Source organism: Trachurus trachurus, assembly GCF_905171665.1.
Source record: "Trachurus trachurus genome assembly, chromosome: 13".
NCBI classification, from domain to species: domain Eukaryota; kingdom Metazoa; phylum Chordata; class Actinopteri; order Carangiformes; family Carangidae; genus Trachurus; species Trachurus trachurus.
In genome coordinates, this window is record NC_139892.1 from 6,259,513 (window position 1) to 6,280,546 (window position 21,034).

At 41.3% G+C, this 21,034-nt stretch overlaps 1 protein-coding gene across 1 annotated transcript; it reads left to right on the forward strand.

The window, feature by feature from the left end:
* gkup (glucuronokinase with putative uridyl pyrophosphorylase) lies at positions 1–20,640 on the forward strand. The gene is made up of 23 exons (XM_083985003.1): positions 1–197; positions 1,495–1,601; positions 1,701–1,745; positions 2,533–2,686; positions 2,789–2,860; positions 3,702–3,790; positions 3,881–4,037; positions 5,577–5,654; positions 6,063–6,154; positions 7,224–7,329; positions 7,406–7,485; positions 10,068–10,136; positions 11,586–11,646; positions 11,755–11,771; positions 12,332–12,389; positions 13,560–13,652; positions 13,803–13,863; positions 14,602–14,715; positions 15,577–15,634; positions 17,365–17,433; positions 17,519–17,582; positions 17,714–17,785; positions 20,152–20,640. The coding sequence occupies exons 1-23, from the start codon at positions 141–143 to the stop codon at positions 20,245–20,247; spliced, it is 1,869 nt and encodes a 622-aa protein (XP_083841129.1). The 5' UTR covers positions 1–140; the 3' UTR covers positions 20,248–20,640.
* The last annotated feature ends 394 nt before the right edge of the window (positions 20,641–21,034 follow it).

Sequence of the window (21,034 nt, forward strand, 5' to 3'; positions counted from 1 at the left end):
ACACCCCCTTCACTGACGCTGGGAGATTTGAGGTCTCACAGGAAGAAGTAATTTCTCAACCTCTTCTCTGCTGCCGTTTGTTTTGGTTTTTCTTTCTTTTCTACTGATCGTCGGAGCCCCGGGAGGGTGAAGTGTGTCAGATGATCTGCATCCTGCTGGTGGCCGGTCACGGCACCGTGCTGCACACTCAGATCAAGGTACGTGGCCCGGACGCTGCAGCCGGAAAAAAAACGGGTGCAAAGTTCGGAGTTTTTTTGTACTTTGTAACTTATCGAGTCGTTTGTGCGTTAATAAAACTGAACTTTGACATTTTACGGAGTCGCGGTGATGCACAAGTCTATTCGGCGTGGACGCGACCTAACAACATTTAGATAATTTACATAAAATATCGTTTTTACTGTCATTAGTCCAGAGAGGTCGACTCGTCACCGCCTCCTACCGAGCACCGAGGAGAAGTTCAATAACATTAGATGTCAAAGGGAGCTCTGTGTGAACAGTGAAATCATTATTTGGCTACGATTTTTATTCTATTAACCGAGAAAGAATGACGTCATACCGGAACTAACCTCTGTCATTAACCTGCATATATATATATATATATCTATGATTAACCTGCCTGGCTGCAGAGGCATTATGAACATACATAGTAGGCTATCACACTTTGTCATTAATACAATGTAAAGACCTAATTTGCTTTAGAGAGGAAAGCTGATAAGCTAAATCCTACATGAACTGTCAACCAGCTACTCATGGTCAGATTATTAAAATCACACTGCAAAAACTCAAAATCTTTCCAAGAATATTTGTCATATTTCTTGTCAAAATGTCTAATTTCTAGTAAAAACTAATCTCTTTCCACTTAAAATAAGGCTCATCACCTAAAAATTCACTTGTTTTAGATCATTTTCACTTGTTTCAAACACATTTTCACTTGAAATAAGTAGAAAAATCTGCCAGTGAAAGCAGTTTTTTTGTAGGCCTACTTGTAATAAGAAAGAATAACTTGCTCTACTATCAAAATGTTCTAATTATTTCAAGTGAAAACATACTTGAAAGAAGTAAAAAGTGTTTAAAAACAAGTAACTTTTTATGTGAGGAGTCTTATTTGAAGTATAATTAGATTTGTTTTGATTAGAAATTACATTTTGACTAGAAATAAGACAAATATTCTTGATAAGATTTTGAGTTTTGCAGTGCATGACCTTTGGTTGCTTGCAAATGAAATAAAATAAGTAAAAACAACTTCTACTTACCAGCTTGTAGATATTTTTATTCACTGCAATTATATCATTATTTAGGGGGGTTATATTGGCTGGATTTGATTTTTTGGGGGGAGTTATAGCCCCCTAACCCTATTCTGTTTCCAAATATGGATGCAGATATGAATTTGCTATATATATATATATATATATATATATATATATATATATATATATATAATATGGATGTGTTCCTATCACCCTGTCACCTCTGCTTTGCTTTCCCGTCTCCCAGAACGACGACACCGGTCTGTACAGCCACCTGGCCGGGGTCCCGAAGGCCCTGCTTCCTGGGATCGGAGGAAAGAAGATCCTCGACTTCTGGTGGGAAACTGTCAACACGTGAGTGACGAGTGAAAAGTCCCAGCATCCTCTTTGTTTGTTTGTTTCCTGCATCGATCAGGTGAATGTTGATAACCACAGAGTGTGACTCCTCTGCAGGCGGCAGCTGTTCACGGAGGTTTATCTGGTCACTAATGCAGACAAGTGAGTTCAAGATAGAAACAACTCATTATTTAAAGGGATACGCCAACATTTTTTTTCCCTGTGTCTTGCCTCACTCCCGAGTCCATGACCAGCAGATAGACACCATCCTTTCGACTGTGCGTGCAGTAACAAAGGAGATACGGGCAGAGCTGGCGCAGTGTGTCGTTAATTTGTCTAAATACCAACTGTTTACAATTTTGTTCGGACGAATTCGGCGCTACTCAAGCTAGCCGTTGTGACCCAACGCACTTCCAGTTACTTTCACAAAATAAAACACCCGTTGCCCTTTACATACAGAAAACCATGACGATAGAATTAGTGCTTTTACTTTGAAATAGGAAGCTAACCTACCCTCGATGTAGCTAGCTTGAACCAAAATAAACCGTCTTTGCTTGAACCCTCCGTTTTGACCGATCTCGTCCCGTTACCGGCATTTGACCGCTCAAGATGCCTTACCGGAGAGTTTTGTCAGCTCTGAGACGAAGATCGGCCCGCCGGTTTCCGTTTAGAGTTGCTGAAGAGTTTCTCTGATGACTTTAGGTGGAGGCAGGCTAACGCTACCTATACACTTCCAGTGTTTGAGCTAAGCTAATTACGGGCGATACGGCTCTATCTCCCTTGTTACTGCACGCACAGTCGAAAGGATGGTGTCTATCTGCTGGTCATGGACTCGGGAGTGAGGCAAGACACAAAAAAAAGAAAATGTTGGCGTATCCCTTTAAAACTCTAATAACTGTAGAAACCTGTTTTACTGTCGTTCTACTCTGTGACGTTGCCTGACCACCAGGTTTAAGCACTACGAGCGCTGGGCCACAGCCAACGACTTCCCGGTGGAAAACGTGGTGAACGACGGCAGCACCACGCTGGAGGACCAGCTGGGCGCCGTGGCCGACCTGGAGCTGGTCATACGCAGCCGCAAACTGACCGACGACATCATGGTGGTAAGAGAAAAACAAAAAAAACGGATGTCTTCTTATTAAAAACTGATCAAATGCTTCACTATACGACTTCCTGTCTCTCTGTCTGTGTGTGTGTGTGGACAGATTGCAGGAGACATGCTGTGTGCAGACCAGAACTTCGACATCGCTCAAGTCATCCGCTTCTTCAGGTCCAAGGTGAGATTTGCTACGATACCAAGTGTATACACAAAAAATCCCCTTATTAGCGAAACAGTTTATTAAAAGTGTTCATTAGTGCTGAAAGGACAGATTCTATGCTTAAAGGGATAGTTCAACATTTTAGCAAATTGGCCCATTGCCATAATCCGTATAGTCTTAGCAGTAGGTTTGTTACCTTTAATTGTCGGTGCAAGCTATTTTTAGAAGGGCGGAGCAGAGCCGTGAGCTGCTCAGAGCTACGCTACGGAGGCTCATGGGATTTCTTGGTTTCCCTCATCAAACTCATCAAATACACAATCCAACAACTCCACAACGCTCTGGTGGACAAGTTGTGACCTGCACATTCACCACGCTATGAGATAATAACAGAACGTTACCAGACAGAGTTGTTTTAGAGGGAAATGCAGAGATTGCTTGATGAAAAACTGTCCCTGAAGGCAACGCACATCAGTGGTTTTGCATGAATTTCCCTCTAAAACAACTCTATCTGGTAACGTTCTGTTATTATCTCATAGCGTGGTGAATGTTTGATGAGGGAAACCAAGAAATCCCATGAGCCTCCGTAGCGTAGCTCTGAGCAGCTCACGGCTCTGCTCTGCCGTTCTAAAAACAGCTTGCACCGACAATTAAAGGTAACAAACCTACTGCTATGACTATAGGGATTATGGCAATGGGCCAATTTGCCACATGTTGAACTATCTCTTTTAAGGGATTTTTTTTTGGCAGAGTGTGAAACCATTCAACCCAAAAGACACTTTCACATCATCCAGGGTCTTTATGAAGCAGGTTAAGTCATGAACAAGCTGCAGTAGCTGAGGTGTTTGTGTCTGTGCTGCAGCCTGGAGAGTTGATCATCTACTACGAGCTGGAGGAGAGTGAGAAGAGCAGCTCCAGAGGCATCGTGGAGGTTTGTCCCGACACCCACAGGTGAGATGGGAAACTAATCCTCTCTCTGAACACGTGTCACAGATGTGGTTTTTTAATCTGTTTTTTTTTTGTTTTGTTTTTGTGGCTCAGGGTGACTCGGTTCCTGGAGAAACCCCAGGACGGGCTGACGGCGTCCCGGCTGGCCAGCGTGGTGTTTTACTGCATGCGGAGGGACACGCTGTCCTACCTGTCCGACTTCCTCCACCTGCAGCCGCGAGCCACAGACAGGACGTTCGGACAGTTCTGGGTTCGTTAAACTTCCTGTGGTTTTTTTAATGTTGTACAGCAAAAATTGTTAAATAGGGTTTTTCATTAATAGTTGAATTAAAAAAACATCCCAGTGTAGTTTTCCATCTCCTCTCTCTTTTATCTTGTCTCTGGAGCGCTGGTAGAGCACTGGAAAAGAGAGTAACGACACGCATTGGTCCAATGGAAGCGCCTCCTGATGGCGGAATATGGGTATTGCAAAAGTGCCCAAGAACTGACAACTGAGCAAGTGAATGAGCAAGTGTGGTATTTTCAATAATTTAAGGACATTTATAGATCAATCACGTTATTAGCATTATTGAGGACCCTTTACAGATAAACATTAACACATAGGCTGGTAAAAAAACAAACAAAAAAAACAGTTGTCTACATTAATGTTTCAATCTACATTTTGTAATAAACAAATTATAAGTATAATTTGATATGACCAAGACACCTAAAAACAAAAACACGGCCGTTTTCATCAATTTACAAGCAAGTGGGCAACACACATACATTGGAGTGAATGGGTTTTCTGGGCGCTTTTGCAATACCCATATCCTGCCACTCGGGGCGCAAGACCCTTACCACGGGAGTCAATGGTGGTGTCGTTACTCTCTTTTCCAGTGCTCTAGCGCTAGTAACAACAGGTTGGTGTCAGCCAATCAGTAGAGAGGAGGAGGCTCCGAGTCTCTCTTCTGATTGGCTGACTGTTCAATAAAAACAATAGAGCAGATTTCAGAATAAAACACTCAGAGAAACCAAATACTGCAAAGTTGTTGTTGGATGGATGGATGGTGGATCCAGGTGGTGAGGGGGCGGGGCTTAGTTGTGACATCACAAAGTGACAGGAAGTCCTGACGGCTGGTTTTAAGGCTCAGTTTCTGAATACAGGCTGTGTGCATTTCTCTGTGGACTGAGGCTTTGATACTTTCACAGTATTAATATAGGACCTAGAGCTGCTTTATAATCACACTACACATGGACATCTACCTTTATACTGTATGGAGCTTTAACACAAACATCTACCTTTATACTGTATGGAGCTTTAATACAAACATCTACCTTTATACTGTATGGAGCTTTAATACAAACATCTACCTTTATACCGTATGGAGCTTTAATACAAACATCTACCTTTATACTGTATGGAGCTTTAATACAAACATCTACCTTTATACTGTATGGAGCTTTAATACAAACATCTACCTTTATACCGTATGGAGCTTTAACACAAACATCTACCTTTATACGGTATGGAGCTTTAACACAAACATCTACCTTTATACTGTATGGAGCTTTAACACAAACATCTACCTTTATACTGTATGGAGCTTTATGGATATAAAACTTTCTTTATAACAATTATCAGATAAATGATTGTGTTCAGTGGATCTGTGTTATTTATATGCTTTGACTTATTTTTAATTTTTTTTTTACTTTATCCTGCTCAACTCAACTCAACTACAATGTCTGTACATCATCATTACTTAATTAATTAAATGTTTATTATTAATATTAACTGCTCCTCTGTCTTCAGGAGTGGCTCATCAACGAGAAGCAACTCGACGTGTTTGGGATGAAGCTTCCTACTGGTTTCCAGCTCATTGGACAAGTGGTCTGTATCTATTACCATCACTATCAACATCTCTATTTTTTTCCCTTTTCTCTTTTTAGTTTTAATAATTTTAGTTTCTCATTTTCTCTATTTTAATGAATGGATATAATCTTTTCCCCTGGACAATGCTGCTCCAATAGACAATAGAAATACTTCAACTGAGACAGTTACAGTTCTGAAATTGATGTAATGAAGCCGTTTCAGTTACGGTGTGGTGGATGTGATCAACGTGTTACTTCTTGAATATCACATTAAGACCACAGCTGAAATCTGGGGCCTGTACAGTGACATAAACACTCACACAGCTGATAAATATAAACATGAAACGTTTATAGAAATTAATGCACAGACAGTTTATTAACTCTGTTTTTTAACATCAGTGTGTTTTTTTCCTTGTCGACGCCTCAGGGCCTGTCCGACTACACCAGGTGGCTCACCCACTACTCCACCAAGCAGCACAACAGTCCTGCCAAACCAATCACATGTCGGTCGTACGCCAGGTAAGAAAACACACACACACACACACACACACACACACACACACACACACTGCAGGTTCAGGTTACTGTGGTTTTACTGGTTCTCGGCTAAAAGTAAAAAAAAAAAAAAACTAAAAGTGTTCAAACGACCAGGAAACTTCTCTCACTGCAAAAACTCAAAATCTTACCAAGAATATTTCTTGAGCGGTGAAATGCCGCTAACGGGACGAGATCGGTCAAAACGGAGGGTTCAAGCAAAGACGGTTTATTTTGGTTCAAGCTAGCTACATCGAGGGTAGGTTAGCTTCCTATTTCAAAGTAAAGGCACAAATTCTATCGTCATGGTTTTCTGTATGTAAAGGGCAACGGGTGTTTTATTTTGTGAAAGTAACTGGAAGTGCGTTGGTCACAACGGCTAGCTTGAGTAGCGCCAAATTCGTCCGAACAAAATTGTAAAGAGCTGGTATTTAGACAAATTAACGACACACTGCTGATCTAAATGGCTACTTTCTCGCCTAAAAATGTTTGAAATGTCGATAAAGTGATATATTTACAGAGTTTAGAGCTAAAATGAAACCAGCTTCTGACTGCTGATTTCGACTCGGGTAGGAAGCAGGCTAACACTACCGCTACACTTCCAGTGTTTGAGCTAAGCTAATTACGGGCGATACGGCTCTATCTCCCTTGTTACTGCACACACAGTCGAAAGGATGGTGTCTATCTGCTGGTCATGGACTCGGGAGTGAGGCAAGACACGGAATTTTTTTTTTGGCGTATCCCTTTAAAGCAGTATGTGTATTATTAAACTATGTTCAGGTTTATATTATATATAATAGTGGCATAAAATGATCAGAAAAAGACAATTAAATTGTTAATCTCAGTTATTTGTATGGTCATTAATCGTCAACTAAACTTTGTGACAGGCCTAGTTATTTAATATAAATTTTCTTTCACCTCCTCTTTGTTGCAAATAGTTGATGTAACTTTGTGTAGATTTCTTCTTCTTTCTTGTGTTTATTATTTGTGTTTATATTTACATATTTAAAAAAAAAACATGAACATGAACAACTATGTGATTTCTCGCTCACAGAGTCGGGTTAATGGGGAACCCGTCAGACGGCTTCAATGGGAAAACCATCGCCATGACGATCTCCAACTTCTGGGCCGAGGTCACTATGGTGGAGAGCCAGACTTTGGTAACACACACACACACACACACACACTCAGACGTCTTCCTTCAGTGTTCCCGGTGGTGACGTTTCCCTCCGACAGGTTCTGGTTCCTCACCCGCTCAACGACCCCACGGAGTTCGGGAGTTTGCAGGATCTGTTCTGCATCAGCAGGAAGGAGGGGTGAGTCAGTCTCTTTCCGTCCTCTCTGTCACCGCGGACTGATCGTTGTTGCGTTGGACAATTTCACAGCATCACAGCTGCAGAAAACTCCACTTCACAAAGATAATGTGTTTCTAATAACGGAAGCTGGTTTTCAGTTGTTTTCTGTGACGTGATGAAGCGGTGGAGATCCGGTCACCACATTTATTACGTACGCACAGCGGGCTTGGAGCATGTGAATCACCTAAGACTCTTGGTTTTTCTTTTAAATTTGGGTCTTCTGCCGCCTGTCGTCTTTCCATGTGTGTGTTTTTTGTTTTTTTTTATACTAACAAGTTGACAACAAGCTGTCAAGGGAAAAAAAGAAAAAAAAACAGACAAAAACATGGGGGTTCCTCTGTTAATTATATATAATGTCCAGTATCTTTACTTGTTAATGTGTAGCGTCCTCTATTGTTTTGATAAAAGCAGTCCATTTCTCGCATTGCTCCCCTAGATCTGACAGATTAAACACATTTCCTTCCCTCTGTCCATCCATTGGCTTGGAGACTCAGTTAAATACCAGTACTTTGTTTTAGCTTTTTTTTTTTTTTTTTTTTACAAGCGATCAACAGTATTATTTACATAGATACCAATCATTTTTAATAGACACAAAAATAGAGGACCATCACATTGTTAGCATCTTTCCCACAGTCACACATACTGTACGTTACTCCAAAAAGTTGGAATTTTGGGGCATTACCAAAACATATGGGAGTGATCTGTGTTCATGTTTCCACCCCGCCTCCAGCACTGTTCTTGTGATTGAGAGGTGTAATGACATTTTTTTTTCCCAGCCAAATCAGTTCTCGGCGTCGTGTTTTAAAAAAGAAATAAAAATTTTACGCTTGTGGACCTGCTGGAAGGAGGAGGAGGAGGAGGAGGAGGAGGAGGAGGAGGAGGCACAAGATGGAAGCGGGAAGATTTACTAAATAAAACATCCGGAAATGCAAATTAGATTAAAAAAAAAAACGATTTTATTTTTTCATTCTCTCTCTGCGGCCTGGTACCAAATGATCCACAGCTCGGTACCAGTCCGTCAGAGAGAGAGTCAGTGAGCTGCTGCTGCTGGAGGACGACGGTTCAGGATCCAGGGGCCTCATGTATCAATACTTGCGTGGATTTCATACTGAAACATGGCGTACGCCAAAATCCAGAAACTGTCGTACGCACAAAGAAAATCTGATGTATCAAAGTGTGCGTACGCATGGATCCAAGCACTTTTCCTTTGTACATCCCAATCAACGTGGAATTGAGCGCACATGTAGAAGTGGTAATCTCCTCCCTGTCCACGCCCCCATTTAAATATGCAAATCAATGTAAATAAGGCCTGCACCAAAGATTCCCTTCTCTTTACGGTCAGAAAACACCATGAAGAACTGTGAGGAACAGCAATTTAACCAAATTTGAGTGGAAGGTGCTCCTCGATAAAGTTGAGCCGTGTAAACATCTTTTTTTTTTTTTTTTTTGCCGTCCTCCGGCACCATCACAAAGGGGGTGGGAGAGTGTATGTGTTATATAAAGGTGAACGTGAGGCGGAGGACCGCTGTCATCCCAAATGAAAGCAGACAATGTACTCTAATTAAATTATGTGAAATGGATTTACAATTTTATTTGCCTTCTTTTATACACAGATCGCGTAGTAAATAAATGCAGAAGTGCGCCAGGGAGGCTGATAAAGACACATGTCCAACTTTACGCATGTGTTTATTGACATTAAGTACTTCACACAGTCTGTGTAGTTTAACCAGCAAAAAGAAAGTCACTGACTGTGATATTTCGGCAGACATGCTCGATGTGCATCGGGGGGTTACATAGGACAATTAAACAAATACATTTACTTTGCGCGCATACAGTCCCAGGCTGTAATCTGTACCCAGCTATGCTGAATGAATGAACCATGCGCTGAACCAGCCACCTCGCCACAATGTTTGTTAATATGTGATGCATTTACGCATCACATATGATCTGTACATTTATAGTATAAAAATGCTTCCTGTTCACAGTGTGGTCAGCACCTGAATGGAGGCGATGGCTCCCCGACGTGTCGCGCTCTCAGGCCGGTTGCAGCGCACTGCGCTCAGTTCCATGAGAATTGCCCTCGGAGTCATCATGTGCAAAAAAAAAAAAAACCTCCGGGACTCGTGTGCACTTCGCACTGCAGCATCTGCAATATCTTAAGACTAAAGCTGATGCTATTTTCTGCACCACTTTGCGCATGCTTTTCTATCCACCTATCTAATTGCAACATGTGGATGGGTTAGTTGTTCATAAATGTGTCTCTGATGTGCACATTACTCTGAGGACTAATTGTTTTCACATTATTAACAGTTTCCCAGCTTCACCTCTAAGTGTCGCCAAAGGAACAACAGCAGTAGAAACGTGCGTACGCCAGCTATGGAGTTGGCGTGGGCCACCGCACTTTTCCACGGTCATTTCACTTTTGATACATCTGAACGTTGGCGTGGAAAATGACGTACGCCACTTTTTTGTGCGTACGCAACATTGATACATGAGGCCCCAGATGTTTAAGCTGCTGTCTGTCTGCTGGTTCTGCTCCTCAGGTACCTGGGAGGTCTCCGGCTGCTGCAGGCCACCTGCAAGAAGTTCTACCAGTTCTGCTCCAAACAAGGGTGAGATCAGAGAGGCAGCGGGGTTGTTATGACGACAGGCTGGAGGTGTGTTTCTGTGTTAAAGAGGAACTCTGCTCCATGTGTCCCTCAGCTCCAGCTCCAGAGTCCTAGTTCTGGTTAAATCAATGACTTGTAACTAGTTCCAGGGAGAATGGAGGCTCTCTGCCTTCCACCTAGCGTCTCTTGGCTGAAAACCAACCTCGTAAGATCAGAGCCTCCGACCCGGTGTCCCGTTCACTTTCATGGAGATTTTTTCCAAATTGAGGTCCCATGGCGAGCTTCCCTCTAACTTCCGCTTAACATTATTCGAGGCTTAAAGCCATCTGCCTGTTGGTTGCCAGTGAATTGAATAAATAATGTGGTATATAAACATTTTTTATTTCGCTCCCCAATTTCTTTTTGTGCCCCTAAATAGTTCACTTTAGGCGTGCTCCTTGGGAAAAATGTTATGGTAGAGCCCTCGCTACCGCAAATGCTCCCGTGACACTTCATTGTGCTTTATTGAATGTATTTTCAACTACAAACACGCAACTTATATATTGCAATCAATTTCTAATTTTGTGACTCCGCATTTCTTTTGTACGTTTTTTATTTGTCATGATAGGTCTTAAATTTCATCCATAATGGTCTTAAAAAGTCTTAAATTTGAGCTGGTGAAACCTGCAGAGACCCTGTATTTATGTACAGTTAGTATGTATAGAATGTGTTCTACCCCACGTGCTACTATATTTTATTCCATTGTTGTTCTTTTTAAAGGTTGCCTTGTACAATCTGGCAGAGAGACAAACAATGAAAACTAGCTTTTTAAGATAATTCGGGTGCATTTACGTGTTTTTCTACAAATGTTTATTAAAGGGATAGTTCACCCAAAATTGAAATTGCACTCTCTACTCACCCTCATGTGGACTAAGGGCTGGGAGAAGTTTCAGAGTCCTCCGTGGCTTCTCTGAGTTACAGGGCGTCTCGGCGTAGCAGTGCATGTCCATATAACGGTTGCAAATGGATACCAACTGTCTTTGCTTGTTTGCTTGTTTGTAGCGGAAGCTCCGCTTCCCGGTTTCGAGGAGCTTCGAGAAGCTTTTTTTTTTTCGGGACAATTTTGCATTTCAGGGTTTCAGTACAAGACGGACACTACATACGAGCAGCATGGAGGTATTTGGATGTTTTTTGGTGTGTCTTTTTGTTACGAAGACAGTTGGTATCCATTTGCAACCGTTATATGGACATGCACTGCTACGCCGAGACCCCCTGTAACTCAGAGAAGCCACGGAGGACTCTGAAACTTCTCCCAGCCCTTAGTCCACATGAGGGGGAGGAGATAATGAGTGAAATTTCAATTTTGGGTCAACTTTCCCTTTAATATGCATTGTCCCTTTTCAAATAAACTAAACTAAACTAAACAATAAATACTGACCAAACTCATAAGACGCTTCTCTCTCTCTCTCTCAGTCTGGCTCTGACAAAGCAGAACTTCACTCTGAAGTATGACACCAACATCCCTCGGCAGGTGGTGAGTCTCCACTGTGACAAGTGTTCAAATATTAAAACAAACAGTCTGTGAGTTCAATGACGCATCACATAAAACTGACTGTAAACCTGTGTGTGTGTGTGTGTTCAGGGCCTGGCTGGAAGCAGGTAAACAGTCCTGTTAATCCATTTACTGTTTGTGATTTAAAAGTCATTGACTTTCATACAATATAATGGTAACATTTTACAATAAGGGTCCCTTAATTAATGTTAGTTAGTACATTATTAAGCATTAATATATAAACTAATGTGTTAATTAATGCTGAGTCATGCATACATAATGATAACTAATTACATTATTCAACTTTTATTATAACTTAATTTATTAACTAACTTTGAGTAGTAAACACTGAATGAACTGCTTACTAATAGGCTACATTAATTAATGTGTTTCCTTAATCCTAAGTAATACATAATAATGATTGTTAATATATCTGTAATAGTTAATTAATGCTTAATAATGCACTAACTAACTTTAATTAAGGGACCCTTATTGTAAAGTGTTACCAACATAATTAACCAAAGAGGATCATCACTCACTAATATCTAATCTATAATCTATAGATTTAGTTGTTGGTGCGTATTTATTAGTATTTACGCACAAAAACGAACCTAATATTTCGGTTTTAATGTGTTTAAATGTGACATGTGTTCCTGCTCCTCTGCAGCGCCATCGTCTCGGCCACTCTCAAGTGTCTCATGAAATTCTACAACATCACAGACAATGTAAGGATGTTGATCATTTACTGATGATGGTGTTTTTAATTAATTAATTAATCAGTCCGTTTTATACATCTTATTAATCTTCTGACGTCTGAAACATCAGCTGCAGGAAGTCCAGAGTCTCACTGGTGATAATCTGACGTCTCAGAAGCCACTTGTGTTTTATTCATAACTGCATGATGCTTATGAAGGAGAGAAAATTACACAAGTATAAATAAATAAGTGCATAAGTAAATAATTAAACACATAAAGAAAAGATAAATAAGGAAAGTTTGGTGATGAAAGTTGCTGTTTCTAATGTAATTATTATTTGTACATTTATTTATATTGGTTTCTTTTTTCCAGATTTATAGATGTGTTTATTCTATTTGTCATTTTCTGTCCTTCATAGAAACATTTAGCTGCACAGTTACTTTTACAATAGTGTTTGTAACTTTCTATATCTGATTAAAGCAGATATCAGTGGAATGTTTTTGTTAATATAAGTCCTAAATAGTCCTATTTTCCGTCAGCAATCACTTACATGAAGTATTTCAGCCTAAACACGAGTCTCTCCGTCACTCTGCTCTGCTGTAACCCGAGGAGAAAATTTTCCTTGTGGGATACAAGTGTTATCCAATGAGGAGAGAGAACGGCATGAAGGGCTGTGTGTGCAGCCAAGGGATGCGCGTGAATGTGGTGACGTAGCACGAGGACCAATTGATGCCTGACAAGGGCGGGGGCTGCTAACTCATGGTGCGTTCAAAGAAACTCGTACTTTGTGTTTTTCCTTCCTGTGAAGTCATACCAGTTCGATCTGGTACGAGTTCACGGGTCGGAAGTTACGAGTGGCCGTTATAGGGAACTTTCACAGACAACAGGATGGTAAAAACACGAGCTACGGGTTACCTGGAACGCTACCAAGTCGTAGTTGTGACTTGAAGCTGTAACTTACGGTTTCAAAAGCCTGCCTTGAACGCAGCATTAGCCGAAACGGCCGTGAAGCTGATATCTGCTTTAAACCCATTTAATTTCATGTCTGAATATAAAAAGAGACAAAAAGCAGGAAGGTGACAAAGATTCATGAGGCAAATCAAGCTCCAAGTAAATAACAAGCAGATAATTAAAAAATATATAGTATAAATATAATATAATAAAAAGATAAACATTAAAAATGTGGGTTTTCCTCTGCAGGATCTCCCCAGGCCGGTCCGAGCCAACTTCATCCTGAACGTGGAGACGGATGAACTCTTCATCACAGCCGGTTTACAGGACAGAGTCGTTCAGGTCGGTGACATCATCGGCTTCACCTCCTCTCTTCTTCCCTCCACTCCTTCACCATCACTCGTTCATCGTCTCTCTCTCTCTCTCTCTCTCTCTCTCTCTCTCTCTCTCTCTCTCTCTCTCTCTCTCTCTCTCTCTCTCTCTCTCCTGCAGGTGTACGAAGGTCTGGTCTACATGGACTTCAGTAAGAAGCTGATGGAGGAGCAGGGCTTCGGTACGGAGCTCGCTGAATCACTCAGACACGTTATCTTGTTTTTTTATTAAAGGGATAGTTCAACATTTTGGCAAATTGGCCCATTGCCATAATCCCTATAGTCATAGCAGTAGGTTTGTTACCTTTAATTGTCGGTGCAAGCTATTTTTAGAACGGTGGAGCAGAGCCGTGAGCTGCTCAGAGCTACGCTACGGAGGCTCATAGGATTTCTCAGTTTCCCTTATCAAACTCATCAAATACACAATCCAACAACTCCACAACGCTCTGGTGGACAAGTTGTGACCTGCACATTCACCACATTATGAGATAATAACAGAACGTTACCAGACAGAGTTGTTTTAGAGGGAAATTCATGCAAAACCACTGATGCGTGTTGCCTTCAGGGACAGTTTTTCATCAAGCAGTCTCTGTATTTACCTAGAAAACAACTCTGTCTGGTAACGTTGTGTTATTATCTCATAGCGTGGTGAATGTGCAGGTCACAACTTGTCCACCAGAGTGTTGTGGAGTTGTTGGATTGTGTATTTGATGAGTTTGATGAGGGAAACCGAGAAATCCCATGAGCCTCCGTAGCGTAGCTCTGAGCAGCTCGCGGCTCTGCTCCGCCGTTCTAAAAATAGCTTGCACCGACAATTAAAGGTAACGAACCTACTGCTATGACTATAGGGATTATGGCAATGGGCCAATTTGCCAAAATGTTGAACTATCCCTTTAATAGAGGATACTTTCCATTCTCAGGGAATTATGTTTCCATGGAGATGAGTAACCTTCCCTTGTTCTGGCTCGCCTACCTGAGCGACCCCAGCGACTCCGGACGGATCCACAGCAACGTCCGACAGCGCTGGCTCAGCGGTACGACCTCACAGCAGACCGGTTATTAGTTATACGCCATGTTTGATCCAGATGACAGTTATCATCGTCAATAAACTATAATAAGTCAGTTTTTTTTATTTACAATGTCACAATACAGGACAGTCAGCAGTCAGTAGGTAGCTCACTGTACTGTATGCAACGACCTCTGCAAAGACCCTGAACCTGAAAAACCAAAAACTTGAAAATAAACAAGGCTTAGAGGGCAAAGCAGTCAAAATCACAACACAGTATAACAGTACATTCATGTGCATCTCAATAAATTAGAATATCATGGATAAGTAATTTATCTCCAATTAAAATAGTGAAACTTGTATATTATATAGATTAATTACACACAGACTGAACTATTTCATGCATTTATTTATTTTTATTGTAATGATTATGGCTTATATTTAATGAAAACCCCAAATTCGGTGAATCAAAAACTTAGAATATAGTGTAAAAAGTTCTCTATTGTAACCTAATGATGTTCTTGAGCCTTTAAATGGTCTCTAAGGTTCGGTTACACTGTCATGGAGGAGACTGCTGACCTCCATCATATTCTCATTTATTGAGATGCACCTGCACACGAGTATAAAAACACAGTTTATATCTTATCAAAGTGCAGAGTTAAAGATTAGAGGAGACGAAAGAATGATGGATGAAGCCTCAGCAAGAAGCAATAGATATAAAGAATAAAGCCAAATTTAATATAGAAGAAAAGGATAAAAATAGATGTTTAACTAGCCGAGACTCCTAGCACGCCTCGTTACAGCGCGTTAACACTGTCAACAACATGTGTGTCCAGTCTTTATCTTTGATCTTTGTTGATCTTCTGTCCTCTTCTCTGCCTCTAACCAGGAGAACCTCTGGTCGTCGACGCCATGAAGACCTTTGCTGAGCTAACGGACCAGGCCAGGTTGGTTTGATTTGGTTTGGTTTGGTTGTTTTCCATTTAGAGGAGCAACTTTCACAGAGTTCTGTCTCCTCCTGAATATACAGTTGTTATACGGAAGCCCTATGCGGTCATCACCTCCGTCTTCCTGTTTTCTCTTTTATCTCGTTATAATGAGATAAATAACTCAAGGTCTGAAGAAAACAAAACCTTGTTTTCCCGAGATGAAGAGATAATTAATTTGAGATCTCGAGAAAACAAAACCAACCTCTCTAGTAGCAGCCAACTGAGTACGAGTGTCAAGTGAGCTTTACAGACTGCTGTAAGAAAACAAAGAAACGCTTGCCTACATTAACCCTTTAGGGGTCGGGTGCATGACATCTGTCCGACTACCTATTTCTCCGACTTCCTATTTCTCCGACTTCCCATTTCTCCGACTTAAGTAACCCTAAACCTAACATAACTCAGATTAATGGGTAGTCAGAGAAATGAGCGTTCAGACTTTTGGGCAGTCGGACTGACGTATGCTCCCCTTACGGGTCTGAGCCTATTTTAGCCGTTTTTGAAGACTTTTGATTTGCCTTTATATAGTGCCACATAAAAAAGTCTTTACTGTACCCGTGTTTGCTATCTTTTTTTTTTTTCCGGCCCAACTTTACCTATATTATCGGACAATTATTTTTCCACTTTAAACTTCTTCATTAAAGGTACATTGTGTAGGAATTCCTCCCATCTAGCGTTGTGGTTGTATATCTCAAGCAACTCAATCGTATTTTTCATGCTGCATTCACATGAAATTGGGCAGACGGCAGACGGACGACAGCTGCTGCACGTAACGGCATAAACAAGCCTCTATGTAAACAAGTGGTCCTTCAGCACGAGGCAAAACAATACACGTGACAATAGTTTGTTAGCGATGGCCGTCTGCCCGACTGCAGGTGAATGCAGCATCAGTGTAACGCTCCATTCCTCCTCACTGCGTTACCGCGGTGACTTTTCACAGACGCCACCTCGACCTGAGCCGACAGCTCTGGTGTCTCCGCTGAGTTTCCGTGGTTATGGCGACACGACATGGCAGCCAGCACCGAGCTTACCCGCTCCATGGAGATATGAATGATATGAACGGCTAATTCAGAGCTGAAAGGAACACTTCAGTTTGTTGATGGAGGGGATTACTGGTTAATGAAAAACAGACTTTTGAACCAAATAATCGATTTTCCTGAAGAGATAACAGGAGAAGTTACACAATGTCCCTTTAACATATTGGGCCCCAAAAATCATGTAGAGTAGTATCAGCTGATTCCGCCACTTTTGACCATTTTGTAAAATGACGAAAAAATGGCGGATAAAGCTATGGAAATGTATGCAACGCCTGCCCATTACATCACCCACTACTGTCAAATGAAAACCATCTTCTATCTCTGGTTTTACATGGTCTGTCAACGTCAAACAAAAACTGTCAGAGAATTTCAAAACTGAACTTTTGAGTAAAGTTGACAGCGGCGCTCCAGGTGACCTCGCTTTGAAAACACCACATGACCATGACATGACTTCTGATGGAAATCTCTCAAATTGATTGTCTCGTTATCTCTGGGAAAACAAAGTTTGATTTTCTTAAGATCTTGAGTTATTTATCTCATGATAACGAGATAGATTGAGTTTTAAAATCCGTCCTACATCCTCTGGGTGGTCAGTGTAGATTAGAGATGAAACCTTTTCCTACCTCAGCTCTGATTGGAGGTGTTTTCCTTCAGGGCGGCTCTACGGGACGGAGACTGGAGCCGTTTGGCCCAGCTGATGGACCAGAACTTCGAGCTGAGGAGGTGAACTTATATTTTCTGATTTCATTGTACTGAATTCACATCACAGTTGCGCTCACAGCCAAAGTAACGACAACGCGCCCCACAGGTCTGTCTACACCGAAGACTGTCTGGGTCCGGGGAACCTCAGGATGGTTCAGCTGGCGAGGCAGGTGGGTGTTCAGACTGAAACCAACATGTTTTATCAACCAGGGGTTTGTTTTCTCTCCGTCTGCCCTCCTCGGTGTCAGTCTGTGTGTGTTTTCTGCTTACGTATTCATGAGGTCTCTGCTGTTTCTCACAGTTTGGCTCGGCGGTGAAGTTGCCGGGCAGCGGTGGAGCTGTGGTGGGTCTCTGTCTGGACCAGGAGCGACTGGTGAGGCTGGTTCTGGTCTTTATCCCACAGCAACGGCCCAGTCTGAGGCCGTGGGTCTGGAGATGAATGTTCAGCCAAGAAAGGCCAATTATTTATTTTTTCATTATCTCGTTATAACAAAGATCGTTTTCTCGTGATAACGTGTTAATTTATTTTGTTATAGCGATATAACGAAAGACTTTCTGTTGGTTTGGAGCGTGGGGTCGTAAACCTCAGTCCACTCTACTCGCTGGTGTGATTGTTGTCCACTCCAATAATATTTAATCGAGCTGTCATTCAACAATGACTTACCTACTGGTAAGTTAAACCTAACGTTAGTTTCTTTACTGGGCTAGGTTTATTTAAGGGGCTACAGGTAAAGTAGCACTATCGCAAATACAGCAGTAATAGCAATACAAAAAAAACTGAAATATGCAATAAATAGGTCCAGGGGAGCCATAACAATCTGTACACAAAATATAGCCAACAGTGTAGAGCCTGTGGAGCAAATGCAGAATTCCTTTTTGTTATGAGACAAGCCGGCACGGCACGTTATGTAAATGGATGGAGGATGTTTATATCTGATACGCTGCACCACCGGCCCCATCTAGTGGCCGAACAAAGAATTGGAATTTGCGATAGTGCTACTGTAAGGCCTGTACATACTCCGCAAGAACGGAGAAATGTGTTTGTTTTCATAAGGTACGTGGCAAGAACAAGAACAAAGTTAGTTCTGACCAGGACATTTAAGACTTCATGAGAAACTCAAGTGCAGAACTTCAGATTTCTGTCCAAACGGACACGATACAAGAAAAACGTTCTGCCCAGATGATGTGTCAAGAACAAGCTGCAAGAACTCCCAAACCAGGGCTGCAAGAAAAATAATGACAGAATTATTTTCTTGCAGCCCTGGCAGCGAGAACAAATGTCTCTGTTCTTGTAGAGTATAAAGGCCTTTAGCCTAAACAGATGAGAGGCAGACCTACTGCCACCTATCCGGCTGCTTCACCTGAGCTAATGTTAGCTACTTGCTGTCAGAATCGCGTTATATTTATTGAACAGGCACCTGTTGGCTGCAAACTCAGAGACAGCAATGTGTTCATGAGCTTTATTTGAGCAGCAAGTAGCTAACATTAGCTTAGCTGAAGCAGGCGGATAGATGGGAATTGGTCGAACGCTCATCTGTTCAGGCTAACCGGTCCGGTAGCCATTCTGTATTTCTTTCAAACTGTAATTTCCCAGCAATGGGATCAATAAAGTATCAATCAATCAATCAACAAACCCAACCCAGTGAACAAACTAACACTAAAGCAACTACAAAGAGCTCTCATATTGTGTTGATTTTGGCGACCCCTGTGGACAAAGGCGGTAGTGTTTTGCATTTCCCATGAGCTCTAGCGCATATTATCGTAAAGACGCTTTTCTGGCTTGCGCAAACATACTTGGATATAATGAGATAATGAAATAATAACTAGTTACCACGAGAAAACTGCAATAAAATAAATGAAAAATGAATACATGGACCTTCTCGGCCTCCGTATCTATGGGATCCCACAATGCAGCCTACTTTTAAAGTTAGAAAACAAAAAGAAACCGTGCAAGTGGTCAGAGAGCAGCTCTGCTCTTCTTAAAACTAGCAGTTTATGATGTAATCAAGAGAAACCGCCTGTAGTTTCTCAACTAAATCAAAGTTCGACTTTGTCCTTTTGACTTTCGTCTTGCAGGGATCTCTCTCTGGTGTCGGCTTTGTTTCCCACAGCATGTGAAACACTGTCTGTCTCTTGTTATTGGTTGTGTGTCTCCACAAAGGAGGCAACGGCTTGTTAGTGTCTTCCAGCCGGCCAGCGCCCTCAGTGAGACACGACTGTAACAGAACGGATCAAGAGGCATCAAAGAAAAAAACAGAAGGACAGAAAGAAAGAAAAGCAAAAAAATATATATTTTCATGATGATACATAATTTGTTTTCTTACAGGTGGGCTATCCTAATTCTATTCAACCTAAAGATTGAAATAAGTTCAGTTTAATCAGATTTTCCTCCACCCTGCCAATGATAACGCTTATTTATTATTTAGTGGCATATTAAATTGAATAAATCATTCTCTGCTTTTAAACCACTTCCCAGTCATGGTTTTTCAGAATCTACATGAAATATTGTACATAAATCCCAGAAAATAAGTACTATCTAGTGGCACCGCATTCATTTAAATTTCCACCTGGAGCACTTACTGCTCAATTTTATGGAGCATGATGATAATAATTTGCTCAGTGAACCCACACTGTCTCCAAAACTGCTGTAGTTTATTTAAAACATTTTTTTAATTGTCCCTTCGTTGTTCAGATATTTGCTGCTGTTGTGTTGATGCAGTGTGTTTTCTGCTCCACCAGGTGGAGATGAGACAGGCTTTCCAGGAGGCCGGCTGTGTCTTCTGTGTCATCGCTCCGTACAACCCATCTGCCAGCGCCGTCGGTGGCCAACACTAACCTCATACCGGCCCTCGGAGCCAACTCTCTGCACAGCGGGGCCCTCAGTTGGGGGGTGGGGGGGTCCATGTCATTTCATAGAGTTATTGAAATTTAAACCAAAAAAAGCCATTACAAACAATCAGGGTTTTTTATAATTGATGGATCAGGGTAGTGTGTAATAATTCACAACACAATAATGATGGAAAGTGAGTGAATCTGCAAGTTTAAAAAAAGTTTAATTGCCAATCACCATTATTATTATGAAGTATGGAGTCAAATGTGTTGGTATCAACAATGTTTACAATTTTCTAAGTGTAATACAGTTGTATAGATGTAATAGCATTAATATAATATTATATGATTTATGTGATTTTTGTACTCAAATAATTAAAGCTACTTTTATACGGGCGAGACGCTAGAGGCAATAACACTGTTTCTTCATGCACTGATCAATTTTGAGATTTTGGGCTATTTTTTCTTCCTTAACATGTATTCTTTCAGAAAAGTCAAAAGAAATGGTAGAAAAACCACATTAAGGTTTTTATTTTACTTCATTTTGTCTCTTTTGTTGGTAGATTTCTACTAAATTCGCCAAAAGTTAACAGCTACTGTGACATACTGTGCTGTGCCTGCATGTTGTCTGACCCATGTCATGTCAGGTATCATTGTAAAGCTCTCTCTCTCCTGAACTATGATGTAGGCTCCAAAAATTGTAATTTCCTCCGTATGCGCAACCAATCGTAAAAGTACGATTTACATTAAGGCCGTTTTCTCAAAATTAGTTTTTCCTCAGACTCTGAGCCAG